This window comes from Pelecanus crispus, chromosome 20, assembly GCF_030463565.1.
Source record: "Pelecanus crispus isolate bPelCri1 chromosome 20, bPelCri1.pri, whole genome shotgun sequence".
In the NCBI taxonomy this organism is placed as follows: Eukaryota; Metazoa; Chordata; class Aves; order Pelecaniformes; family Pelecanidae; genus Pelecanus; species Pelecanus crispus.
In genome coordinates this window covers 5879734-5905963 of record NC_134662.1, presented here as the reverse complement: position 1 = coordinate 5905963, position 26230 = coordinate 5879734, and the positions used below count along the sequence as shown (strand labels likewise).

The window sequence follows — 26230 nt, the reverse complement described above, 5'->3', positions numbered from 1 at the left end:
TGGAAGCCTCTGCCACTTCTAGAGACAGCAAGTTTCTCTGTACGTGCTTCAGGTGAAGCTCCATTCCCTAGTGGAACTAAGTACTCAAATACCCCATACGTTGCTACTCTGATTCCAGAAGACCAAATATGATCCTTATCTATAGCTTCTGTGCCTAAAACGTGGACATATTAGTAGATGTGACTATCTTAACTGCCCCTGAGTCTCGAAACAACTATAATACACCTACTAGAGTAGTATGAACGCTCAGCAGCACTGAAACAGTAAGCCTATAGTCATTGAGTATTATTTCTATTCTCCACTGTGTGCGATACCATGATGGAGGCTGGAAAATTACTCTTCTTTCCTTGCCAATTGTGTATTTTTCCTGTTTAGCAAACACTGAATTTTCTAACTCCGTTTTAAATAGCAACTCACCACATACTCCCCGAGGAATCCCTCTCGCCAAAAGCACTGTATGAACCATCTTGTCTCTTGTAGGTCAGCTGGCGCTGGTAGCCTGGAAGTCACAAAAGAACTGGGGGAGTCCAAAATCCTCACACAGAGAAAAACAAGTATGTAAAGTGAATGAAGACTCAGACCATCTGGCACTAGTGTAAGGGATTCTGCTGCCCGAGGCAACCTCTTATTTTGCTGTGAGCAATAGAGCCAGCTCTGTGTACGTACGCTGTAGCTTATTCAGAAGTCCATTCAGGCTAACATCTGTAAGACTACAACTCCTGCATTTTGGCCAGTAAAAATGCTAAAAATTTGATACCCTGCTGAAAAGATGCAGTATTGAAAGAAAGATTTTTGCTGAAGCATACAGCCATTCTCCTTCCATTTTACTGAAAGCATCATACAGATGACGTTTTTTTTTCCTTTAAGGATACACCTGAATTCAGACTTTTCTCCAAAGCTGTTGCTTGGGACAACTTAATGTAACATGACAATAACAGCTGTGATCGTAATGTATACGAACACTTCCTAGCTACCAGGGCTGTCTTATGAGGCTTGTTTTAGACAACAATTATTAACAAGTTGAATACTGAAGATAAGAACTCTCCGCCAGGATGTCTTCAGAGATTGAAAATAAAGATAGTCAAAATGCTCTTCCTATTAGGAAAAGAATTTGCTTCTCAAAGCTGTTTGTCTTACAACCATGAACTGCCCATCCTCATAAAGCACTCGAAGCCTCTATAATGAGGAATACAGAATACACGCTTTGATAAAGCTCTTAAATGCCCGTTGGGATCAAACCTTTCAGAATGGGTATTTCTGATAGGGAGACATGTCAAACCTGCAAGAAGACCGTGTCAAAAGACATTTAGTGCCTGCTTAATTCTCCAATACACGAATAGACGTTTTATTCCACACTGCATGATATTTTTAAGGGAATGGATTACTTTTTCATCTCCAGAGGCGAAGTTTCTTTGTTGACCTCTTCAGATACAGGCAGCTCCGCAATCCCCGAGCAGGGCCTGCCCATGACTCCTACACTTCTTCCTGTTGCTCTACAGCCTTCGGATGCATGTAGGGAATGCAGATAGAATGGTTTGAAAAATGGGAGGAACAAAGCCCTAGAGATTAATGATGCTCTTGTAGTAAAAACATCTTTGTGTGGGGGTTGTGGGATATATACAAGTACGTGGAAGAAAGCATAAGTAACAGTATTATTTTTTTTCCTCCTCCAAACAATGGGTGTTACATTAAATTAGATTGCTGTTCTTCTACATAGGCCTCAGATACAATTTACTACTGAGCACTTCCTCCTTAAATTGTTCCTAAGAGTTCATCTCCAGTGTGTTAAATGGAGAAATTAAGTACTCTTATTTTTATATCAGTCTTATAACTTTCTCTGTTCTTTTATCCGAATGTTCATTTTGAGTTGACTTATGCTTCATTGCTCTTACATTTATTCTTTGCTTGCTAGGTTGATAATGGCACAGGTTTATGTCTTGCTTGCTCTTCTGAAATCTTCTGTTTTCTAAACGCTCCTCTAGACGCTTGGACTCACTGGAGAGGTTCACCTTTCTAGTTTTCACCTGCTCACCTGCTTTTGTAGAACTGCATTGTGGGAAAGTAGAAAAATTACTGACTAGTTTAGCTCAGGCCACTTCTAAAGATTAGGGAATACACGGGAATTGTTGGGTATCAGCACTTTCTATGACGGATGACTAAGCGATGAAAAGTTTTCTGGCTTGGTAAGTCACAAAAGCCTTCTAGTGAGCAAACAGACTTTCCCATCTAAACCTTATACCTGGCAGGGCTCCAATAAACACAGAAAAGTTTAAAACTCTTGAGGATTTCTTCTATAAGGGTTAATTAGCAGGCAGAGTTTGGAGCCAAAAACCTGGAAGGTTTGCAGATTCATAAAAAGAAACTAAAGCAAATGACATTGCGAAGGAAACACTGACCAGGACTATTAAAAAATTCCCTTTATCTTACTGCTATCAGCAAGCACGAAAAAATTACAAGTGAAACAACTGTAGCAAGGCAAAGGAAGCAGCACTGGGCTTTTGCTGCTGAATACAAGAAATACATTACATATTACATTTTATATTTATATTTTCAGATGAGAACCACCTAATCCTGTCACCTCTGATTTCATGACATGACTATTGTCTGACTCATACACAAGACAGCTTTGTCCCTTTGGGTCATTCTTGTTTTTAACGACCTCTGATTTCTTACTTGTCCTGAGAATTGTATTTAGTTATAAACTATTTTGCACGTGGCTCTTCCCAAACAAATGCTGAGAAAAACAGTGCATAAAAAGATAGATTACTTTGAGTTGTTTAGTGAGATAGGACAGGACACTGAAAGGACAGATAAAAGCCTTTGTTATATGGCTCTAGGTTAAATACTTTGGATACTAACTTTTGATTTTGGGCATACTGTTACTAAGAAAATACTGTTAAAAAAGAGAAAGTTCAGAGAAGAGCCATGTAGTGACTAAATGACTGGAAAGACAATTTATGAATAAGGCAAAAAGCCCCTAAATACACAGATTTTTACTAAATTTAATTTTCCTTGACTTTGAGATGTTTAAACATAGAAATAAGCTGCCTAAGGGGGAAAAAAAATATAAATCAGTAAGCATGTAAACTAGGAGTTATTGAAAGGAAACACAGGCTACATATCAAGGGAAAACACATCTTGCCATCAAAATCTGTTAACCTGTGAGATTATCCTACAAGAAGTGATGAATCCTCATCGCTTGGGATATTCTTGATTAGAAAGTACAATGTGATATGAGTAAAACTCTCTTCTAACTCACAAGCCTTTTCTCCTTCTATAAATTTTAAGTGTAATGAGTTACCTTGAACAAGGTAATCAGTAGCTTCACTCTCCACCTCGTGACTGAGCTGTTTGGTTTTCTGCAGATATTTCAGGACAAAAACATTAGGAGCAAAATGGATCATGTTCTGCTCCCCACATCCAAATGGTAATCGCAAAAGATTGTCCAAGTTGTTCAATGTAGGTCCCATCACATCTCCTGTTTGAAAACGAGGCAGTATGTTCTGTATCAAGAAATTACACTTTACTTCCTTTTGATGTCTTGTGATTAAAACCCACCTGACTACACTAATTTCGATTAGCTACACATAGTCAGCTTAAATAAACTGTATCATAAGCTGGAAGCCCTTCAAATGTTAAGTCTTAGCCCTTCAAGCTTTTGCTGAAATAAAGAAATTTCCCATTTCAGAGTTTGACTATCCATGATTCCCCAATTTCAACTACTAGTTTAGAACACAGCACGATTTGTGATTATGATTATTATTAAATGAATACTATGAATTCTAACAGACAGTGCCTCTACAAAGCCCTCAGATAACAACTTTAAGTCACTGTCAACTCAAACACGGTTCAAACAACTGACCACAAAAAAAAAAAAAGTTATTTGCCCCAGAATTAAGCAGCATATACTTTTGTAACTGCCTATGACTAGCTTATCTGGTCTGTATTACTCAAACACTGATCAGAAGCAAGTAACAGCTGGAGCATCTCTTCATATTCGATAACTGGTACCTAGTGATATCTCCTCATAATTGATACCTATGATTGAAGCCGTAGCTCTTTCTGATCCTGGAATTATGTTGTGGGGAACTCCAAGAGTAAATGCTTCATTGTGATTTTCATCAGTCTCTTCTTTTCTCCAAATTTTAAACTCTCCCATTGACCCCCAGCCTGTGGAAAAGCCAATGTACTTCACCTCAAGCTGTTTGGGGACTGTCCACTCCACAATAATGGACTCGTTTAGCACCTGAGTACCATGGCCAACCTGAAAGGAACAAAAAACCATGCAGTTCCAAGAACCCACACATACGAACTCAGTCTGCCATGTGTCCTTGGACCCAGTAACTTACGTGTGCATGAGAGAACATTGCAGATGGACCTTTCTCTTTCCCACCCACAAAACAATCCAAGGAAGTTTAATGAGAATTCCACAGGCTTGACCTCCAAGGCTCTCAGCCCACTTAGCACTAAAAACATCGAAGACTGAGGTCCTGACAACATAATGTGGCAAGCAGCTATGTTCTGATTAAAACAGCCTGATCAAGACTTAATGTAGAAGAAGCAACAGGAATGAAGCTTTCGCCTTCTGCAACAAGTCTAACGAAAATCTGCCATATGTGTGCTCAAACTCTATTTAAGAAAGCAAGAGACTTCCAGACCGTTACATGGATAAATTCACTACCTGGATAATTCCATTTTTCCAGCTGATCCAGAAGCTGCGGAATTCATCCCAGGAGAGGATACCAGCTGTGTCCCTGCTGACCACTGGCTCACCCATTTTGCTTATGGAAATCCAAGTTTTAGTATTTTGCTGTCCACCAATAACAATCTCAGTCATCTCTGCCATGTCATGCGGGCCAGAGGACAAGGCCAGGTGAGCATCATTATGTGCTTTCACAGCAATGTCAAAGTGTGTCATCTGGGCAGGTTTCTGCATGTATTGGTACTCATATTTGTTAGGTGTAGAAATGTGTATTTTCTCTAGTCAGAAAAATAATGGAATGTTGTAAGAATTAGCGCTTAGCTCACATACTTCAAAAATAACCCATAGCTAACTACCAGAACTTAAACAAACAGACCTTTCCTAAGTACATGTTCTTTTTTCCAGCTTCTCTTAAACAAACTATGAAAGTATACTGATATTTCTTCCCATGTTCTATTTATACCCCCTTCCAATACAGAAGATCCTTCAATTCAAACTGTTCAGCTGGATTTCTTATGAAGTCTGTAAGTGATTTTTCAGTTCTAATATAGTGGTCAAAAGCATCTCTGTCTAGCTACTGGAGCCAACTTTGAGCTATCCAAATCTCAGGCAGAAAGGACATACTGATTCCAGAACTGAATCTTAAAACATCAGCTGAAAAATATACTACAGTCACAGTTACTGTCCACAGTGCTGAATACTTAAACTGTTTCATAAAGTAAAGGAATTTAATTGCCATTTCCAGAAATCACTTGGGCAGTTACAGCAAATTCATAATTAGCCAGCCAGGTAAGAAAGACTCTTTATTCAAAAGTTCCTCCTACACACCATAACTCATCAATCATAGAGAAATGGAAACGAAGATTTTTTTTTTTTTATTTTCCATGAGATGAAGCCACATGTTTCTATTTATAACTAAATCAAACAAACTTAATATCTCATTCAAATCATGAACTTACCATTTGGGCAGAAGAACACACTATAGGTGTATTCTCTGGACAGTCCTTCTGGCTATATAAAGACAGAAATCCATACATAAAAATACAGTGGTTGGATTAGCAACAGATGAACAGAGCAAGCTTATCCAATAAAATTTCTGTCCCTTTTCCTTCTGAACAGTACTGAAGATTCACCAGCATGAACTCAGAACCAAACGGGCCCTTTCTGTACATGTACAACAAAAATGGATTATTTCCAATCATGTAGACATACAATAGGTCAACCTGAAGATTCTTATAAACCTATTCATGTTTGATTAACTACCTAAAAACTTCCATGATTTGCCCAAGCATTTATAATTTTTTTTCTGAATTATTAAAAATTAGTATTTTCTTACCTCAATAATAACACTACTGCGAACATAATCCACTCCCACTGGGGTCCTTTTGTCCATATAATTGTCTTCTGAGTGCTTGCCATTCTTTAAGGTCTGCATCCCATCCTGACAGCAATTAGTTCCACCATAAGCAAAAGCTTTTGCTAAGAAACAGAAGGGAAAAGAAGCAGAGCTTTTGAGACAGGAAGATCTTCAGGAGTTCAAGTGAAGATCTAAACTAATTAGATACACTTGATTAACAATACATCAAGTGTTTTGTAATTACAGCTCTATTATCTTTATTCCATATTTGAACGGTCACATCTAAAACTGGACAATATTTCAACAGTCACGGGGCAACAGAGAAACTCTTTCCTAGTTTCCAGTGTTGCACAATTTTTATTGTGATTATTTGCTTGAAAGATGTACAGGATTTATTGTTATCCTCTTATTTAAAAATTTCCACTGATCTCTTCGGGGAGATGTAACAGGTCCAAACCTTACATGACCATATATCACACAACAGGAAAACTGATGACTAGGGAACCTCTTGAAGTTTATTCATACAGACTCTTCAGTTCATTACAGCTATAGAATCTGTTTCTGAGAAACAAATGAGGTTGAAAAGCTAAGTTGGCAGAAAGTGGAATGAATGATTCCACTTTGGGGTACTAGGGAAATAAGAATTTTCCTCTGAAAGAGGAATAAAAAGAAACACTTGTAAAACTCCTTCAAGCAGCAAGCTATTTTTATTTCTATACTACCAGTGATGTTGCTCAGTCCAAGCTCATTGAAGGACAAAACGACAGAGGTGGGTTTAGCTTCCCCAGGGGCAACGCACTTCTTTCTTGTCAGATGGTGTTTCCCAGGATGCCCAACAAACTTTATGCCTTTTGGAACAGAAATCTTCACGTGGACCTGTGAAAGTTTTTGAATGCCATTTATTGCAAATTTCAGCTGCAAAACCAACTGACACATGTGAAGAATCCAAACCCCACAAAATGCTTAATAAAATCATAGTATGCATAGATTATTCATTCTTCAAACCCTCTGGTAATATATTTGGCTGACAGCATTATTTTCAGCTCAGCAATTCTACAAGTAGTTCAGAATGATATTGCTGGAGCTAGACAGATAATGAGTTTGAGAAGAAAATATCTAGGGAGACAGGATTTCTCGAAGAAAAACATTCTTTCAATACAAACTACTTTCAGCAGCTTCCTGATTATGAAGGAAATTCTTCTCTGTGGTTCAGCATAAGCTTCCTAATTGTCTTCCCTATATTTTTCAATATTTGTAATTCTGAAGCGTTGCAAGACGCTTCAGACTACTACAGTTGTTTCAAGCTAAAAGTAAATAAAGCAATGACATTTATTCATATTGAAAAGCAGTATTTTTATTGTTTTCAAAGCATTTATGCTGAGCTTATCACTACATTATCTCTCTACCTTACCTACCGTAACTTGTACATCACTTAGGAAATTCTGATGATAAAGCAGAGTTTAGTAACTTAGCAACAGGAATAAAGAGGGCTGTTACCTCTACACAGACAGCTAAGTAATTGTAGACAGTCAATGGGATTTTGGTCTGCTCTCCCCGGATGACGTGGTATGGCAAGGTGAAATCAATGAAGAAAGGTTTAAATGTTTTCAGTTCGGTTTGACTGGCAATGCCCAACCCCTTCTGTTCAGACAGACCCACGGCTTCAGTTATCCATGTAGTGATGGAGTCTGGCACTTCCACGTGCAGCTGTGCTTCTCCCGATATATCACTACCAAAGAGAACAGGGAATAACATAGGTTGATCAGATTAATGAAATGCTTTGGAATGAAGCTAAAGCACACAGAGCCAAACATTTTGGGGAATTCCCTCCAAATCCAAACTTGCAGCTTTTATTGTCTGCTTTGAACAACAGCTTATAAAAGGCTCAATGTTTTCTATCAGGTTTCTTTGAGACCTATGCACATTTATAAGAAGCAGAACAGCAAGTAGTTGCTTCTGCAAAACAGTCTAACATACAAATTCTTACTGGATTAAAAGCTTTACAGGCATTTGCAGCCTCATTGTAGAGTCACTTTCTTAGAAGCAAATGTCTGCACTAAGTCAAAAAAAAAGAAAAGAAAGAATCCTAGGCTGAGGTCCTGGATAAAAACAGTTCAGCAATAATTTATTTAACAGCTAGTGAAATAAAAGTAATTTTTGTTGGAACCCACTCTCCTTGTATACATTGCTACATTGCAGACTCTGCTTGAACATAAGGGCAAATGAGAAATTTTCCAGACACCAAGTTCAGCAACTGCTTGTCCAGGGGAGCGTATTTTGATTCAGAAACATTTTGGTTGGTTGGCTTTTGGAATGCCTGACTCAGAAAATCTCCAAAAACATCATTTTCTTCCAATAAGGACTGAAACTAATTATCAAAAATCAAATTTCTATTCTGAGTATTTAGCTTTACTGTGCATACCACCACCGGATATCATAAACCCGGTATCCTCTTCCATGCTCTATAATAATAGAAATTCAATTTTGTTCTGCAGACTTTGCTATTTCCCTCCTGCAAAGAAGCTTTGGCCTTGCCTGGAACAGAAAACATTTCCTCTAAAGCAAGAACAAAAGCTATTTCATGGCTCAACTGGCAGGATGATTGGTACAGTTATGAGTACACCCTAAGGTTGTTTTCTCTCAAGTTCTTATTTATTCCCCAGAGCTTGATACACATGCTGCTAGCTCTGTAATCTTTTGAGAGCAATGTGCATCTTAGTTGGCATGAAAAACGAGAAAGCAAGATCTTCAGAATAAGCTCTGCGAGACTACAGCATAACATACTGTCTTTCAACACTGCAATGCTGCCTGATTTGCACCCAGGACAAACTGAAGAATTGCGCTTTCACTGCTTTTCAACTGAAGGTTATTCACATTTTAGGCACCAATGAAGTATCTTTACTTTCATTGTCTAAACCAACTGTTTGTAATTTTTAATGAGCCTAAGCTATTGTAACTGTCAGTAACTAAGCAGCATATCATGTACTGGTCTGGGTATTTATAGTACAGTAGGAAAAGGATTAAAGCAAACAGTTGCATGGAAAACTAGAGATCACTATGCCTTTGACTAGGCGTGTTGGGTTCGGGCAGTCTCCAAGCTCTCCGGCCAATGAATGTGGTTCCCCAGCTCAAACTACAGAGCGGAGAGCCTGGGAAATGCACCTGGCTTGACAGCACCAAGTTATTTGTTAACTTCCTTTAAGCACACTAGTTTCTTAATATTTAGGTCTTCATCCTGACTGGAGTTAGGTAGCTGTTACCTGCAATAAACTTCAGCCCTGAAGAGTAAGCAGAAGGGTGTCCTAGCTCCAGAACTGGCAGCATTCCAGTCTGTTTAACCGGACAATTTGTTGCAGCTGATGTTCTTTCCACTGGGATTTCAGCCCATAACCAGCATTAACATTATTTTCACACATGAGGGCACTTACTCTTCTGGGCAGGGGGCCAAAGTACACACACATTTCCAGCCATTAGACCCTCCAGCCAGGCTCTAGGAATTTTTAGAATTGGTTTGGGAAGTTGACATTAGGCTTTTGTTTCTTTTTTGAGGATTGTATATTATAATTATAAATGGTAGAAGAAAAAAAAAAAATTCTTCCTGTTCAAGAGAGTGGAAATCAAGGAATGCTCAACTCAGTTGTTTCTAATGAAATCAAGTGGAGAAAATGCAATCCGCAACTTTTTATTCCACACTCTCCCGCTTATAATTAACTGCCCCAGCTTGCTGAGGCCCCAGTGGACACTTCTGGAATTCTTTGTGTATTTCTACAAAGCATATCTCATGCTCAATTGAAGAGATTTGAATACACTTGCTGCAAGTTCCTGTCAAATTTAATTTATAATCATTTATTGAGAATGAAGTTTACTTGCAAACCTGGAAAAGCCTTTCAATAATTGCTTCAAATTATCCTAGATGTGCTGTTTCTGGGAGAGATTAGTTATCTGTTTATTTGGTTTTTTAGTTCCAGTTGTACCAGGTGGCAACCATGATTTATTGGGCAGTAAATTAAGGTTTGGGGGAGATGCTCTTGCATCAGATGAAAGAGAAAGAAGGGCTCTGTGCAATTTGAAAAGCGATCAATATAGAGCACTCACCAGTGCATGGTTAGGCTATACCGACATTTACAGAAGCAGCTACTCTGCCTCCATCTCCTCATACATATTACTCTGGGATCATTTTCCCACTAAAGCATACGCAGCAATTGATGCTAGAATAGGGGTGGAAAGGAAGAAAAACACTAGCACTTGTTGAAGCTGAGATTTCTGGATTACCCTAGGGTCCAAACACAAATCCAGACCAAGCTCATCCCCCAGTGTGAAGGGGAACTGGCACTTCCGCGGGGCGGGTCTTGCCTCTTGACTGTGAACTCTAGCGAGATTTCGCACTACCCTTTGCTCTCTTAAATGGTACACAGAATTCTGGTTCATATGAAGATTTTTAGCATAGAGCTAGAAGTGCATTATCGCTTTATATCTTACAATCCCTTTTTATTGCAAAAGCAGTCTGACTGGCATTTATTGTGAGGCAAGCTTATGCAACTTCCTCACAGAAGCTAACCTATATCCTCACTTGCTCTTCAATAACTTGTTCATGCACCCTTTCCATAAGTGAGTAAAACCTAGGAATGTGTTGAGTCAAACCATTGCTCCTTTTCTTCCCTGAAGATACTCCTCTGCTTGTGACACCACGGTGCATTACGCATGGGTTGCAATGTCATCACAACTGACAGATTCGACCTGAAGTGAGTGAATACACTTCAAGACCAGATGAGATGTTGTTACAAAGAAAGATTATTGATTAAACCAGTAATGAAGAAAAGCAACGGCAAATATCAGAGAATGCAAATGTAACTCCAGTAGGTTTTAAAGAGCTTTGTTTTCTGCAGTTGAAGAGGATACAACCCTCTGGGTATAATTAAGGGAATTCCCAGTCAATACCTGACATTGAGGCAGTGCCAAATCCATGTTTCGGGAAAGAAGGTTCTTTTTCTCTTCTCTGCTCTGCTAGAAGAAGAAATAAGTCCTCACATGACCAACCAAAACTCTAGCTAGTATAGAATCATAAAAAAGTGAATGGGTGTTATCATTCAGAACACAAATTACACAGTCTTTCCAAATGATCCCATTGTGCACACACATCAACCAGTCTGGAGACATAAATAAAAATCTAAAAAAAAATAGTATAAATGAGATAATATTATTCATACTAGTTTTTAAGATTATCTAAAAAAAATAAAGGCTTTATGATCCAAATTCTTTCACCAAATGAAATCAAAGGGAGCATATAGAGCATGTGACTTCCCACGATATCATATGGCCTTACTAATAGCAGTTACTACGATCACTACTTCATATTCCCCTCCATTTCTTCTCTTGGAATTATCCTGATCTCTAATTTTGTTCCATTTTTCTACGCCTGTGAGGCTTCAGTATCTGTTTCTCAACTAACCTCCAAAACTTACTCTGCTAAGAGAGGCCACCAGGTGGTTCGGAATACAAAGGGAAGGCACATCCTCCATTTGCAGTGTTAGTCATAGTACTTCATGCCTTTTCTTCCTGCAGTCCCTCACTGTATTTATTTTGACCACCAGCTGAATGGTCAAAATAATGAGTGACTCGGCAAAACAAGGGCTAGCTTGCAAATATTGAGGAGCAGCATCTAATTCACAGAAAACTGAGATACGCAAAGAGTTTCAAATGATCCTTTTGAAGAATATTACTTTGCATTTTTCCAGAATTAATTTAAATTTAGCAAAGTAGCATCAGTTATAATTTTAGTTAGGTCTATCAAGACAACAGAAGAGAGTTTCCCTACCACCACCTTGTCTAAACCAAGCAATCTCCTGGGGGCATGGAGGTGGGAAACAGCTGAGAATACAGAAAAAAAAAAAAATAGCTAAGTGCATTAGAGACAATATGCATGACAACAAAAATGTTACCTCGGTGCTATTTTAGAATGCATTGTAGCCACCAACGTCCCAGTATGCGGCTGAAAAGCTGGGACAGCCTCATCCGTGTACATGCCTCCATTCTGTCTGTGGTTTAAGCTAACTATATCAGTCATTACAACCAAGCCAGTTTCCTAGACAATAAAAATGAAGACCACAAAACAAAAACCAGCAAGGAAAAAAAAAAAAGAAGAATTAAACATGTACCAATAAAAATTTTCCTGAATAGAATCCCCCAACCCTATTCCAACATTTATGGGGTAAATTTCAATTGAAACTTGAGGACTTTTTAAAACTTTATATAAAAATAACTGTTAATGTGAAAATATACAGGCACTTTATAGGCAAAGGTTTTACGAGAAAGCTCTTGTTTGCTTGGAAAATGCATTTAAACCAGTATATAGCATTACTGGGCATGTGTAACCGTGAAGCAACTACAGGTGAAGAATTATTACACATATTTTTCCCCTAGAATATTACATTACAGCTTTTTACCCTTCCTAAAAGTTTCCAGTGTGTTCTGCTGCAGTTAGCAGGCAGCTCTCACATCAGCCATCACCAATTCTGCACTACCAGGAATGCCAAGCAAAATGGAAACTGTCCACACAGCTTCACAGTAAAAATACAGAATTCATAAGAAAGCCGTCTGCCAGCTCTGCCCCCTAAATGCACTTATTCATAAGAGAGAGCAGTTCCCAGACACCAAAGGGAGCATGAGCTTTGTTCTCTTTATATACACATCCAATTATTACAAATCAGGTATACAGCAACGCACACATACCAGCTATTAACATATGTATCTTTTCCTGAGAGTTTACGCCTCTCAATAAGGAAAAAAGCATCAGAACAAAAACCCCAACAGATCACAGGGAGAGAAGCAGCAGTGACTTCTGCAGCAGTGGATAGTAGTGAGGATTTACAGAGTTTATGATTAAGAGATTGAGGCATTGGGGGAATACGTGGAAGCCTATGGGGTTTGAGACAACACAACAGACCAATTTAAAATTGCAGAAAGGACAAAGAACGAAGAGACAGAGGATCAGGGTAACCTGATCAAGGATACAAAGAAAACATTACTGATCTTTCACACAGATGGCCACAGAAGCTGGCAGAACTGGGGCAGGAAAAAAGTTTAAAGGATTTCCAAAGGATGGTCTAAGAGGGAAAAGGCTGTAAGGAAGGACTCATGTTCCACCTTCCTTCCCTGTCAACGTAACTGCAGAAGAGATCTGCACACTCACCCATGCCTGGAGGAACCTTCTGGTTCCCTGTCTGATTCTCCAGAGCATCACCCAACAGGATATCTGGCCCTCTCATCAAGATTGGCCAAAATCAAAGCACGTTTCTCCAATATCTTTGCTGGAACAGCGTACTCTCTGTTCTCAGAAATTACTTTTCAGCCTACCCCCTGGAGAAACAACTCTGATGTGAAAAAAATAACGGCCCATGGAGCTAAAAATTGTCCTGCAAACATGAAAGTATGAAAGAGACTCCATAGAGAAGTGAGGCTGATTCTTCCTACTGTAAACGCGAAGCGAGCATCCTTGGTGATGTCCCAGTGCCAGGGAAAGACAGAAGATCTACGGCGTCTACGTGAGGACATGCCTGGCCACCAGAAGTGCCCTTCTTCCTTCGGAGCTCCAAAAGCATCAGATACATCATATTCTGCAAGCTCTTGAAAAACCTGCAGTGAAAGGGAAGAGACTGCTGTCCTTGGGTATAAAGGCGACTTACTAAAGGTAAAGTGCAGACAGCAGTATGAAGAAAAAGACACCAGTGCCTTAAGCTTCCTTTTACCTGACTGGCTGTCAGCTGAAAGCCTGTCTTCAGCAAGTAGACACTCTTGTCCACAGTGGCAATGCAGACACAGCTTGATTTTGCAGCTCTGACCTTGATGTTCACAACATCACCAGGTCTGGTCTCATTTGCCGAGAGAGCTACTGCAACCTAGGAATTTAACATTAAATCCCGTTATCTCGAGTCAGCAGCAGTCAGACAAAACTACGAAGAGTAACAAGATGCCACCCCACCCTCTCCGCTAGCTACACTACCAGTACCTGATTTTCAAAGGAGGACTTCACAGTGAACTGCAGGCTGTCTGTAACCCCTTCTCCATTCTCCCTGACATAATACACCAGAAGACGGCCCAAGGGAGCCATGTTGTGAACTACTGAGAACCGGAGGAACGTCATGCAGACTTCAACCTCTGCTGCAGGGATACTGGTAGGCACTAAAAAATAAATTGTAAAAAGGACAGCGTTATTTATCAAAATCATTCTCTTCCTGCCCCATCCAATTACTGCGAGGCACAGAACTCTCCACCCAGGACTTGCATCCTTCCCTTGTTCCTGTTGCACACGTTCTTCTTGAAGTCAGAACTTTCCCCTTCCTTTTTCTTTTCCTTGTGTAAGCTGACGGGCAATTAGCACTCATAACATAATGGAGAAGGTGGATAGAGAATGACTACCCAGTGTTTTTCCCAACGTAAAATCAAGGAAATATACAATAAGTTATCAAGCCATTTAAAATAAACAAGAGAGGGTATCTACTGCTGCAGAATGCTGCTGAGACAAAACAGTATGAGTGGGTTTGAAAAAGGATTATGCAGTTTATAGAGCATTGTTTCACTAGCAGCAGTTAAATAGAATCATAGAATGGTTTGGGTTGGAAGGGACCTTTAAGGATCACCTAGTTCCAACGCCCTTGCTGCGAGCAGGGGACACCTTTCACTACAGCAGGTTGCTCGAAGCCCCATCCGGCCTGACTTGAACACTTCCAACGATGGAGCAACCGCAATGTCTCTGGGCAACCTGTAAATACAACAGCTCAGAACCAACCTTCAGTGCAGAAAGTTATTACCAATTCTTAAGCCATTGATTACTAGAAGCTTGGTGGGTACATCTAGGGAAATTCCTTTTACTTTTTCCCTAACTGTCTGAAACTGGCTGCTATTGCAGACATGTTACTAGGATAGACAGACTTTTCCTTTGGCAGCTGTTGTATGCATCTTCCCAAGCATACCATTCTTTATCCCACTGTTCCCTGAATTCACCAGATTTGTATCTTTCTGTTATTCCCTGTACAAATTAGGAGGCCACACGTCATCTCCCTTCCCCATGCTAACTGCATGCTCTCCTTTAGCCTGATCCATGCTATCAGTCCATCTAACGGCCTCTTCCTAGTTTAAGCTCAACCAGCTTAGTAAACTGCCCCAGCCCCATCAAACGCTTCCCTACCACTCAGCTGATCCCAAGCCAAGCATATTAAGAAAGACCAGAGTTTTCTTAACAGAGAAAGACTACAGAAAGACTGGAGAAAACTCTTGCAGAAATTTATCTTTTTTCTATATGACTATGTGTGCAATGGATGTCACTATTTTTCTTGCACAAAATTATTCTATGCCCTTTAAGGAGCATCAAATTCAAAAAAGAGGATATTTAGGTTTGCGGAAAGGTTGTTTTTCCCTGAAAATAGGGGCAGGGTTGCATTTCTGATGCTAGCTACCTGTTCCTGGGAAGCGTGTGATATCAATGTTCTTCTCAAAGGGAAAGGTGGCTCTTTTGCTCCTCTGCTGGGTGATGTTACTGGGCTGCAGTCCTGAAAGGACAATGTTGCCTCGCGATGCCACTTCATAATGTAGAGTGAAGTTGCAAGGACATGTGGACTTCACTGCAATCCAAGCCTCCTCTCCTACCTGCACCCAGAGACAGAAAAGCAAAAGATCTGGTCTGTTACAATGCACGCTTTTTATTTATAAAGCACAGAAATCTATTTGGGTTTCAGCCCACAGGAGATGTGACCCCTCTCCTAAGAAACGTATGCATTGAAAAGTATACTACTATAGCACTGTTTTCATGGACTTTCTTCACAATAGAGGGGCCTGTGTTCAGCTCTTCACTCCCTGCAAATCTACAGGAGAATGGGCTGGGGGGTTGTATGCATTAATGAAAACAATGAAGGAATCTCTGGAATCCTGAAAGTTAAGCCTTTTGGCACAGAGCAGCTGTCAGAATTGGTTGAATTTTAGACACCCCTTCAGTAGTCCAGCCCAAAAAAGAAAGAGATGGGTGGGGGGTGGGAAGAGATGTGCGTTTGATAGTCTTTACAGTTTAATTGAGATTATACATGGTGATTACCTTCATATGGCAAATACTAACTCAAACATAACCAATGTGGCATGAAATTACTGGGAATAGATCTGAGGGAAAATGCTTTCAAATTACACAAGCCTTGATATTAATTTGCAAGTCTGGCACTCAAGGCGCTGTCAAACACACAAATAAACGAGAAGAGAGCTTCTTTTTTCTGGGTAAACTCACCTGATACCTGCACTAGGCTTCAGAGCAGCACACTGACTTGCTGCACTTTTTGTGCACTCCTATACCCAGAGGTACTCACTAAGCACTGAACCCCCTGGAGACAAAATCCCCCAAATGCCGCCAAACCCAACAGAACAGACATCGGTGCTCAGTCATGGGATTAGGACTGGGTCGTGTCTGGCTGAGCAATAAGCCTTCTGCTGAGCAGCCGACTTTCCTAGGAACACAAACTTCTTGCTTCTGGGATATGAGGAACAGCTAACACTTGTATTAAGTAGGATTTCTTCAGCAACTTCTACTCCTGATCCTCCTGCCATTTAAAGCATAGCAATGCCCAGCTAAGACTGAATAGCAATGTTAAATCCCAATGAAATCTTTTGAAAAACCTCTTTCTTCAGCACTTACAGTGTTATCTTTCCAGAATGTACATACGGTACAAACCAAAATGGCAAGTACTTGAATACAAGGAGCTGTTAATGGTTAAATACAGTGAAAATGCCACAGAGTCCAAGAAGTGCCTCGTGACATTAAATATTTGAAGTATTAAGAATTCCCCAGTGCAAATGATGAAACAATTCATTAAAAAATGAATGTAGCTAATTGGAACACCCAGTAAGAGCTGGCAAAGCAGGGAAACAGTTCCCACATCAGCTGGTCATCCAACTCCTAGCTTTCCCACAGAAGAATTAGTTCTAATCAGGTTATAATAAGAACAATGTGTTCAGATTAGCAGTGTATAATCCCCTTTCCATACCTCAGGAAACTTGTAAAAGATTAATTAGCCATTAAGCTACTATGAAATGCAATGATAAAAAAAAAAATGCTTTTATTTGGATACAAAGAGTCTGAAACCAACCTGATAGATCTGCTGATAATGGAAATCCAAGTGTGTATATTGCCCCCCCCCTTTTTTTTTTCCCCACAAAGCAATATGCAGACCCTCAGAGCATCTCTCAGTAAAACAATATGCAACAGAAACAATTGCTAAATCAAATCTTTCCTTCAGAAGCGAGATCATGACAACTTCTATATGGAAGGACTACATGTTTAAAGAGGCTCCAACAAAAACTACAAAAGAAAACAAGATTACTGTGTTCACAGTTTGATAACTGAAGACTAAACAGATCAAGCTAAGATTTCAACTGGAAATTCTAGTGAGACTACATAGCCCTAATTTGGATCCTTAGTAATTAAGCTACTCCTACTAACTTCACTTCCAGTCGTTCAGCATTTGTTGACCTGAACAAAAGCATGTCATTTTCACAAAACAAATCATATGTGAATGTTACTGGAGGTGCACAGAACATACATTCAAACATGAAAAACTTAAATGTTGTCAGTGCTTATATCCACCCTCTCTCCCTTGTCCCCACAACACAAAGGAGAATGAGATGCTGCACAAAGCATCAAAGGCACTTTGCTTAGAAGCATGTGCAGCCCACATTGAACAATTATTTGGTGGCTGAAGTGCAGCTACTTCAACTTTTGCAGTGGAAACAATAAACAGTCCACAGTCCCAGAAACAGAAATGGCTAGAAATATTTAATTAGCATGAGTACTTAAGCCAAGAAATGCAGTTGCTGCCATGATGGAATATGAAGCCAACGTACCTGGAAAGGTTTATCTGGTGCCTGGAGCTGGATGTGACACTTGCTGGGTGAGTACCAGCTACTGATGGACAAGTAGTTTGGCAGATATTGATCCCCAGACGGTTTCCCATCAATCGCTGTCACTTTGGTCTTAACAAAAGTTACATCTGAATGTTATGCATGCATAGAAAGCCTGATTTGTACTCTCTTCTTACCCTTTATCCCCATCTCCCATTATACTTTCCAGCTGTTCATCTCTTGTCACCGTTACATAGCAACAGCACTCTCCAAATACTGGACCCTTACTACTATGGTAAGCTGTATTTGGAGAAGCATCTTTTCATGATGGTTATCAACATCAATTCTACTGGCAGCGAGAAACAAAGCAAGTGTTTGCTGCATTTAAATCAAGAAGCTGAAGCTAAAAGGGACTGATTTCCTGTTTGTAGCACTGATTTATAAAGTGCAGGTTTGACAAGATTAGTTACATTAAAGCCCGCTAATCCTATAAAGAGCTTTCACCCACCTCCAGCCAGACATATTGGGCAGCTGTAGGAATGGAAGGGATTTCAAACTCCACCAGGCCATTTCTTGATACCAGTTCACTTGTATAAACATTGTCCTTTGGTGTGAGTTCAGCTTTAATTCGGATAGTGACTCTGTCAGCTGGACTTCCATCAGGGTAAGTGACTTCTACCTACAAAGTGTTTCATTTATGGAACAACAAGTTTTACACTATAGGCAATTCCAGTCAATGACAGAAACAGCAGGTGGGAAAAACACACCAGAACATGGTGTAACATCCTGAGATCAAGTTAGTATAATCTTACACCAGTCACACATCAGCGTCTCTACTTTTAATCTCACCTTTCCTTTGTAAGGCAGTCCAGGTTTGAACTGTTTTCTGGTATCCTTGGAGTACTTGATATCAATCAGCTGTTTCTGCACAGGTGTCGAGTCATCAAATGTAACCTGCTTGCTCCCATCAGAGGTGATCACTGTGGCCCAGATATTGACTGTGCCTCGAAAATGTTCCGGAACATCAGCTGGCATCATGTCTTTCACACACACATCAAAAACAGCAGAGCCATCAATCTACAAAGTGTGTTGGGAGACGGAATCATAAGTCTTCATTCACATTCAAAAAGCCCCTAGAAGCCAAATCTAAAGCGTAGGCTCTTGATAGGAGTTTGCAGCAGCATTTTTAAAGGATGTGGAGTGGAGGAAATTCATTAGGGAGTGGGTAAAGGAAGGAGGAAAGAAAGCAAGTTTCATTTTCCTCCCTTATCCATAGTCCGGACTAGCTCTGTCACAGTCCTCATTCTCATGTTCTCCGTCAGCCCCGTAAGATCTAAAACCAGATTAATACTATGCCAACAAATTCTCATTCCCCCAAATCACAAACATACCACGTAAAAATATTACATATTATCGCATTTATGCATTTATTTTCTGATCTCCCATTAGTAACATAAAATAGAGCTGTGGTATTCACTTCAAAGAGTACAGATCGGGCATTTTATCGCAGCTGACTCAATGGTCTCCCTCACCTGGGTGGTCTTGAGGACAGGGTGTCCCACTTCGTGCCTGTAGTACCCCACGCCATTTATAGTCATATTGACAATTAACTTTCCTGTCACTGGTTTTCCAAATGTATATCTGAAATAGAAAGGAGATTATTAATAACTTCCAGCTGTTTTCTGCTTTCTTGATTATATCAAGGCTAGTACCATGTGACCTGCACATTGAGAAAACAGGAAAAAATACCACAGACCGTTTTCCAGCTTGTTATTGTTAACATGTTTTATGAAGGCTCTTACATAGGAAAGCTGATGATGACCAGAAATCGTCTGTAAAGTCTGCAGCAGATGAGATCCAAGCTCCAGTGACTGCAGCATCCTGTGGCTGTACCACAATCCATGGTAATGAAACTTTATGTGGGACATGTTCCTACCTGGCATGGACAGTTCCTTTTTCGCACAGTGAAAGGTCACGAATGTAGCGAGGGGGGTCAATCAGCAACTCAAACTTTGGTAATACTACAATGAAAAGAAATAAAACAGAATCTTTTCAAGTAGATCTTATTGTCCAGATTGCAGCAAAAGCATACACCGTTCTGACAAGACCACTGCTTACGGTCAGACAAGGGCAGTGTAGCTAACATGAGGCAGGACAGCATGCAGCAGAGCATGAATCAACAGAAGTAGCAAACCAAGACCATCTTGGCAAGGTGACCTTAGCAACACACCCTTAGATTTTTACTTCTTTTCAGAGGGACCTGTGTTCCAGGATTTGAGCCCAAGCTTTTGCTCTTAGATACATGCTAAAGAGGACAACTCGCTACTGACTCCTCCACAATATGTCGGGAACAGAGCTGAGATATTAGCAGTTGTCAGTGTCTATAAATGCTTGTGTGATCAGATCAGATGCCATAAATGGTGTGCTGGGTGTAACGATGCCTACCTTTCATCAAACAGAGGGACTCTGAGACTGAAAAGGGGGGTAGAAAAAAAGAATTCAGTATTCCAAATAGGGCTCCGGGAAAGGAAGGAAAGCACAGACAGAATGAAAGCATCTTAAAGAGTTTTCCAAAGCAAAATTAAGTCTTTGTTACATTAATAGATTGTGCAACATGACACTCCGTTTCAGGCCCTTTATGAAATGTGGAGGACATGAACAAATGGCTTGGTTAAGTTGTAAGTCTCTATATCCCTGAAGTACATAGTCTCTAAAGAATTTTTCCTCATGACATTTTAAATGCTTTATTTCTCAGGTGTTTCATCTCAAGTAAAAACATTTCACAATGTTTTGTTCTTCCAAATGCGCTTGGGTTACAGTCAAAGCTAATTTGGATACAACTCACCATATTTCTGAACTTCAAAGGATTTGTTGTATGTGTGCCCCTGCATTTCAGCAAAGATGAGCCATTCACCAAACACTGGCTGATCAGACAAAGGAAAACTCATATTTACAACACCTGAAAAAGGAAACAGCATACTGTGAACTCTGTGTCACTCATCGGCCCTTGTCAGGACTTACTGAACACCACTGAGTATAAGCAGAAGCAAAGGCAAACAACAGTACACTGAGAAAAAAAAAAAAATCCAAAACTTACCACAACAAAATGGCTTCAAATTGCTCCACTCTATCATACGAGACCCCCGAGGATCCTGCATAGTGGTTTAGGAATGAGAAACATCACCGTGAAAATGAATATCACTAATACATTTAACTCAGTTTGCAACAAAGAACTTCATTTTGTAACACATACACTTCACTAACACCTCAAACGTAACTAACATCTGTCGAAAATTTTCTGAATGTACTTTACCGGGGGGTATTTGCTTTCTAGAATTCAGTACTCAGTTAGGGACACTGCTTCTACAGCCAATGCACACAAGCAAGCACTGTCAAGTGGCAGATCTTCCACCTATCTCAAGACACCTATTTTGGATGGGATGAACTGGCTTCTGAAGATGCTTTCTTTCTATTCACAGAGGGAGCTGTACAACTAGCAAGACAATTTTTAGATGACAAAGTCAGATGAAATTAATCTCGCTGTTTTCGTCAGCATTAAATCTGTGACTGAATGCAAACAAGAGAAGAGGGTGAATTCTTCTGCTTGCTGACAGCTAAAGAAAACACATGGTTAAAAAAAAAAAAAAAGACTAGACACAGAAGGAACCTCTCATTCACCTCATAAGGAAGAAGACAGGAGCACCCTTTCCTTGCCATGAATTTCTATTGTCCACTATCATAATGTTTGGGTGCAGAGATGAGATTGGCCCTGCTATATCAGCCCAGCCAGATGAAGGATAGGAGTGTGTCTGCATTGAAAAGAAGGGAGAAATTGAGTGGGACTGTTACATTTATAAACCCCAGTGAAACTAGCCAATTCTTCTCAGGCTGAAAAATGGGAATGGATGTCTGAAACTGAAGTAGAAAACAAGTATATTTGTTGGTGATAACAAGAAAAAAGCAAGACACAAAGATCAGTTAAAGACACAGGAGTAGAGAGAATGGCACAGGTTACAGTTGGGAATGGCCGTAATGGACTTGAAGAGGTACAGACGTGTGACTTGTTCCTCTTAAGGCTACAAGAATCTTGTGCCAGGATACATGCTAGATGATTGGCAGACAGATACTCACCACCACATAAGCTTCAATCTGAAAGGAAAAAAAAAAAAAAAAAGAATAAAAGGCTTTATGAAACAAAGCTACTTTTCTGTTTCTTGTGATGAACTGCTGAGTCGACATAAGCAAGGTATGACGCACAAAGTGACAAAGTTTAAACATCTCTTCTTTGGTAAGAGTAGCCTGAGAAACATACATTCATTCACACATCTAACTGCAAAAGTGATACTTTGTGCATTACTTAAATAGAGTGTAAGTCTCTGAAAAATTCTTCTAACTGCTTTGGCGTAGTTACACTCTACTTGCTAGCACTACAAAAGTGTGTGTTCTCCTTCAACAGTAATGTGACCAAATTAAAAAAAAAAAAAAAAAATTGTAAATAACAACAAGCAATCACAAGATATGCCTGAATAGATTAAGATATCCAATTATATTTCTGCATAAATGTACATTAGAATAAAACACAGGTTGCCAAGTATTCCATCATATTTTACAGTGTGAAAGAAAACAGTTTCCTTTACCCTGTCATTGACTGGTCTCAAGTCAGAAGTCACCATAAAGAGGTTTATCAACACTAAAAAAGGAAAAGAGGAAATTTATTAGTCATCACAGCTGACACTGAACAGAGTATCTCATCCTAGCATCCGCCCTCGAAAAAAAGTTTTGCTTGAAAGCAGCCCTAGCATCTAGCAAGTCCTCCAAGGTCACTTTACCTTTCTGCTTGGGTTTATAGACAGGTTTATCAGTCTGGATGAACACTGATGATCCCTTGCTATCAATGGTTACTGTGGTATAGTTATGAAAAATGTAGCCTTCCTCTGCTAGATGCCGGTTGCCCCAGACTTTTAGATGTGCTTGTCCACGAAGTCCTGAAGGCACCTAGAAAACAGACCGTGAGGTGAGGAAGACACAGAAAAGCCTTTGAGCTTTCTGGGGAATATAATTGACACTGAAGTGAGCAAAGAGCAGCCACCTGCTGCATTTCAGTGTAACTATGTGTTAGTAATAAAAAGAAAATGAAGAACATACTAGATCTTTTACAGTGTATAAACTTCAAAGGAAGCAAAGTCATACTAAAAACACAGCAGGAAATTCTATTCTTTCTTTATCACTCAAGCAAAGTGATATTTGATCTACATGTGCAGCTTTCACTAAAGAAGGTGTGTTACATGGGGAAATCAACCGTGCTATGGAAGACACTGCTCTACCAATAGAGGGGGGGAAAAAACCCACCAAAAATACCAAAACCAAAACATACGTGTTTGCACATTTTCAACCAGTTGCTCAGAGAAATAAAAGACTTTAAAATGATATTAGATTAAAAATTACAAAGTAAAAAATCTGATGATACAGAAGTATTATGATAATAGGTCATAATTTGAGACTGAAAAAAATGAAATAAAACAGAAATCAACAATGACACTGCAGGTTTTACTTAACAGTAAGCTAGTGTTTGGATAAAGAAATCTATAGCATTTGGTATAAACTGCTGACGTTTCCTATTACATAGGTCTATATTATACCTTCTTGAAATGAAAGGTACAGATACTTACCTATTTGTATATTAGCCCAGTAAAGGGGAGGAAGTATCAAAGCCTTTCTAGAACCCAGTTCCCAGACACAGTTTAACTACGGGCAGGACAAAGCAGTATCAACATCAGCCATATAGTAATTACAGAGAAGGCAAAGAAAACTCTGGGGTATGCCACCAAGGCAGAGGAGATCCAATCAGTCATGACAGACCATCACCAAGCTAGTTAGACTTCCATAAACCAAAGGCTTTAATTTACTTATAGGCCAACGATAATGTAGATGATGCAGTAGTGCAGTGAAAGCATCTATGCTGTGCTACAGGAATGCAACAGAACTGTTCCCAAATACCTGGATCCACTGCAAAGAAAACAGACCATTTTTCTTATGGCACTGCACAGAAAAGACTCATTCAGACACGACCGGCCTCGGTCAAGAGCTAGCGATGCAATATGGAGGTTTTTTTCCCCAGGGTCATATGCTACAGTGATTAACCTAGCATACTATCCAGAGCCTACAGCTCTGCATGGTACTAGCTACTGCTATTCCAGAAGCACATCACAATTTAATATTTGTATGATTTGTTCCACCCACCCCCCTACCTCCCATCAGAGGTTACAACTCCAAAGCAAGTCCCGACTAAGTTAAGAGATCTAACACTTTTAAGACTTGTTCTTCAGTCCGGCTCCATTTTGCCTCCATTTGAAGTAATAATCTTCCACCGCAAATTACTAAACATAATGCACCTCTGCCAGTTCCAAATGTTTTGATGGTGCTTAATCAACAGCAAGACTGAAAACTCATATCGCTTTGAAATTACACTTTTCAAAGCTCTAGGAAGAGGGATGGAGGCAAAGGTCCTGCACTAGCATGGAAGCACAGCCAAATTATTTCACAGAAACCATGAAAACAGCTTCATTTTTCTCTATATAGTATCACTTAGTCCTACATACAGCATAAACTAAATTACTTCTTTCAATGAACAGTGAACTCCGAACTGGTAGCATTTAGCTCACTCCTTGGCATGAGGAAGGATAACTGATACAAAGTGCAAAGCAGGGGAGATCTTTCAGAGGATGTCTTTCTGCTGTAAGAATGACTACCTTTCCCTGCACCCCAGATCTCCAGTATCCTAGGGATCCAAATATAGCCAGACGTTGCTTTAAAAAGTGTGACTTACTAAGGTAAGCATATGTCATTTCTTTTTAATGGCTAGTGGAACCCTCTGCCAGAATTGCATTTAAGTTCATCATCATTTCACTCCACTACAAATCCTCTTTGGAAATAAAAAGTTGGTTTAGATCCCTCCACCTCTTTAGCATGGGTAAGCTTCATTTTATGGACTATGCTGATGGCAAAAACATTACTAATGTCAAAGGCTAAAATGTAGACGAATCTGGTGAAAGCCTATGTTTTTTGAATAACATAGTAGTACCAGAATAACTAGCAGAGACACAATGTTCCATCATCTGCCGTTTCTATGGATTTCTGTGATCTGTCCAATGCTCTGCGTCACTTAGGTAGCAATATGTACCGTCATTCTTCCAAAATAATCACAACATAGAGCTTTATGTTGAGCAATGAGCCACAGATTCAGCCATGATTTTCTGCAGTCGTGTAAGGGCCTGACAGATGAGCTGTGAGGGATTAAGCTTTGTTCTTTTCGCTCTCCGCTCTTCCTCTTGCAAATGTTGCTTCCTTCTTAGTGTGTACACCAGAATGTGACCTGTATTTGTGCCACACCTGCTCAGAGAGCAACGCCTGATGTGGTTGAAGGCAAGTCCCTCATGTTTTCACCAAAAAAATCTTAAAATAATTGACACTCACCTTCAGTTTAATTGTTCCTTTATCTAAAATGAGAGAGAGAGAGACAATTATTCTTCTCAAGCTAAGGTACTAACGTTTTAGACATTTGCAGTTGAGTGAAAGGAGACGCCATGTCATAGAGCTGCTAACTGCAATACCCCTTCATTATGATTTCACCTGAAGTCACTTCCGTGCATTGTGTAAAACAATCTGCAGGGTGAACAAGTCGGACCTAGTAGAGTTCTCAAAAATAAACTTGGTCCACATTTATTTACACTTTTTGCCCAAGGTAAACTGCAAAGTGCTCTATGATTAGAGAGTACCACCAAGGCTGAGGTTTCAGCACAGGGCATCCTATGCTTACAGAAGTATTTTGCTGTAAAAAGAACCTGGCCTCTTTTGGGACTTGAATAATTCTCAAAACAAACACTCACAGAATCTATTTTGATTGCTGGATACAGCCATACCTAAGATTTCTCCTCAGCATATGTTGCCCACATGTGTAAGCATCACTCCCTTTGAATTACTTAGCAATTGTCAGCCAATTTCAAAGACGACAAGGGGAGGATAAAACCAGAGACAATCTGTTCCAAGAAAGGAAATGTCTTTTATATAACTCCCAGTTTTTACACAGAGAAGGGTTAAAACGTGATGGTTAAAGAGCCTGATTGCCTGAGCCTTGTCTACATTACAGCTTACACCACTACTAGCAGTGGTAGAACAGCACTACTGGACTTCATTTTCACTAATGTAAATTCATTTGGTATATTGGACGTAATCAAAACACTTCTTGTCTTTACACACACGACAGAGAGGTATCTGTCTTGTATTTTAAAGACTTACCC

At 39.7% G+C, this 26230-nt stretch overlaps 1 protein-coding gene across 1 annotated transcript in view; it reads right to left on the bottom strand.

The window, feature by feature from the left end:
- CPAMD8 (C3 and PZP like alpha-2-macroglobulin domain containing 8) overlaps positions 1–26230 on the bottom strand; it is a 61389-nt gene that overhangs the window by 26103 nt on the left and 9056 nt on the right. The window contains exons 3-27 of the mRNA XM_075723464.1: positions 25407–25429; positions 22763–22928; positions 22571–22623; positions 22065–22082; positions 21031–21085; positions 20779–20892; positions 19870–19954; positions 19466–19574; positions 18783–19010; positions 18442–18612; positions 17937–18065; positions 15512–15701; positions 14065–14237; positions 13805–13954; positions 13530–13691; positions 11999–12141; positions 10998–11060; positions 7557–7788; positions 6782–6935; positions 6039–6181; positions 5662–5713; positions 4682–4980; positions 4039–4264; positions 3302–3478; positions 418–499 (exon numbers count right to left, since the gene is read on the bottom strand). Of these exons, the coding sequence (XP_075579579.1) occupies positions 418–499; positions 3302–3478; positions 4039–4264; positions 4682–4980; positions 5662–5713; positions 6039–6181; positions 6782–6935; positions 7557–7788; positions 10998–11060; positions 11999–12141; positions 13530–13691; positions 13805–13954; positions 14065–14237; positions 15512–15701; positions 17937–18065; positions 18442–18612; positions 18783–19010; positions 19466–19574; positions 19870–19954; positions 20779–20892; positions 21031–21085; positions 22065–22082; positions 22571–22623; positions 22763–22928; positions 25407–25429 (3397 nt within the window). The remainder of the gene's footprint in view (positions 1–417; positions 500–3301; positions 3479–4038; positions 4265–4681; positions 4981–5661; positions 5714–6038; positions 6182–6781; positions 6936–7556; positions 7789–10997; positions 11061–11998; positions 12142–13529; positions 13692–13804; positions 13955–14064; positions 14238–15511; positions 15702–17936; positions 18066–18441; positions 18613–18782; positions 19011–19465; positions 19575–19869; positions 19955–20778; positions 20893–21030; positions 21086–22064; positions 22083–22570; positions 22624–22762; positions 22929–25406; positions 25430–26230) is intronic.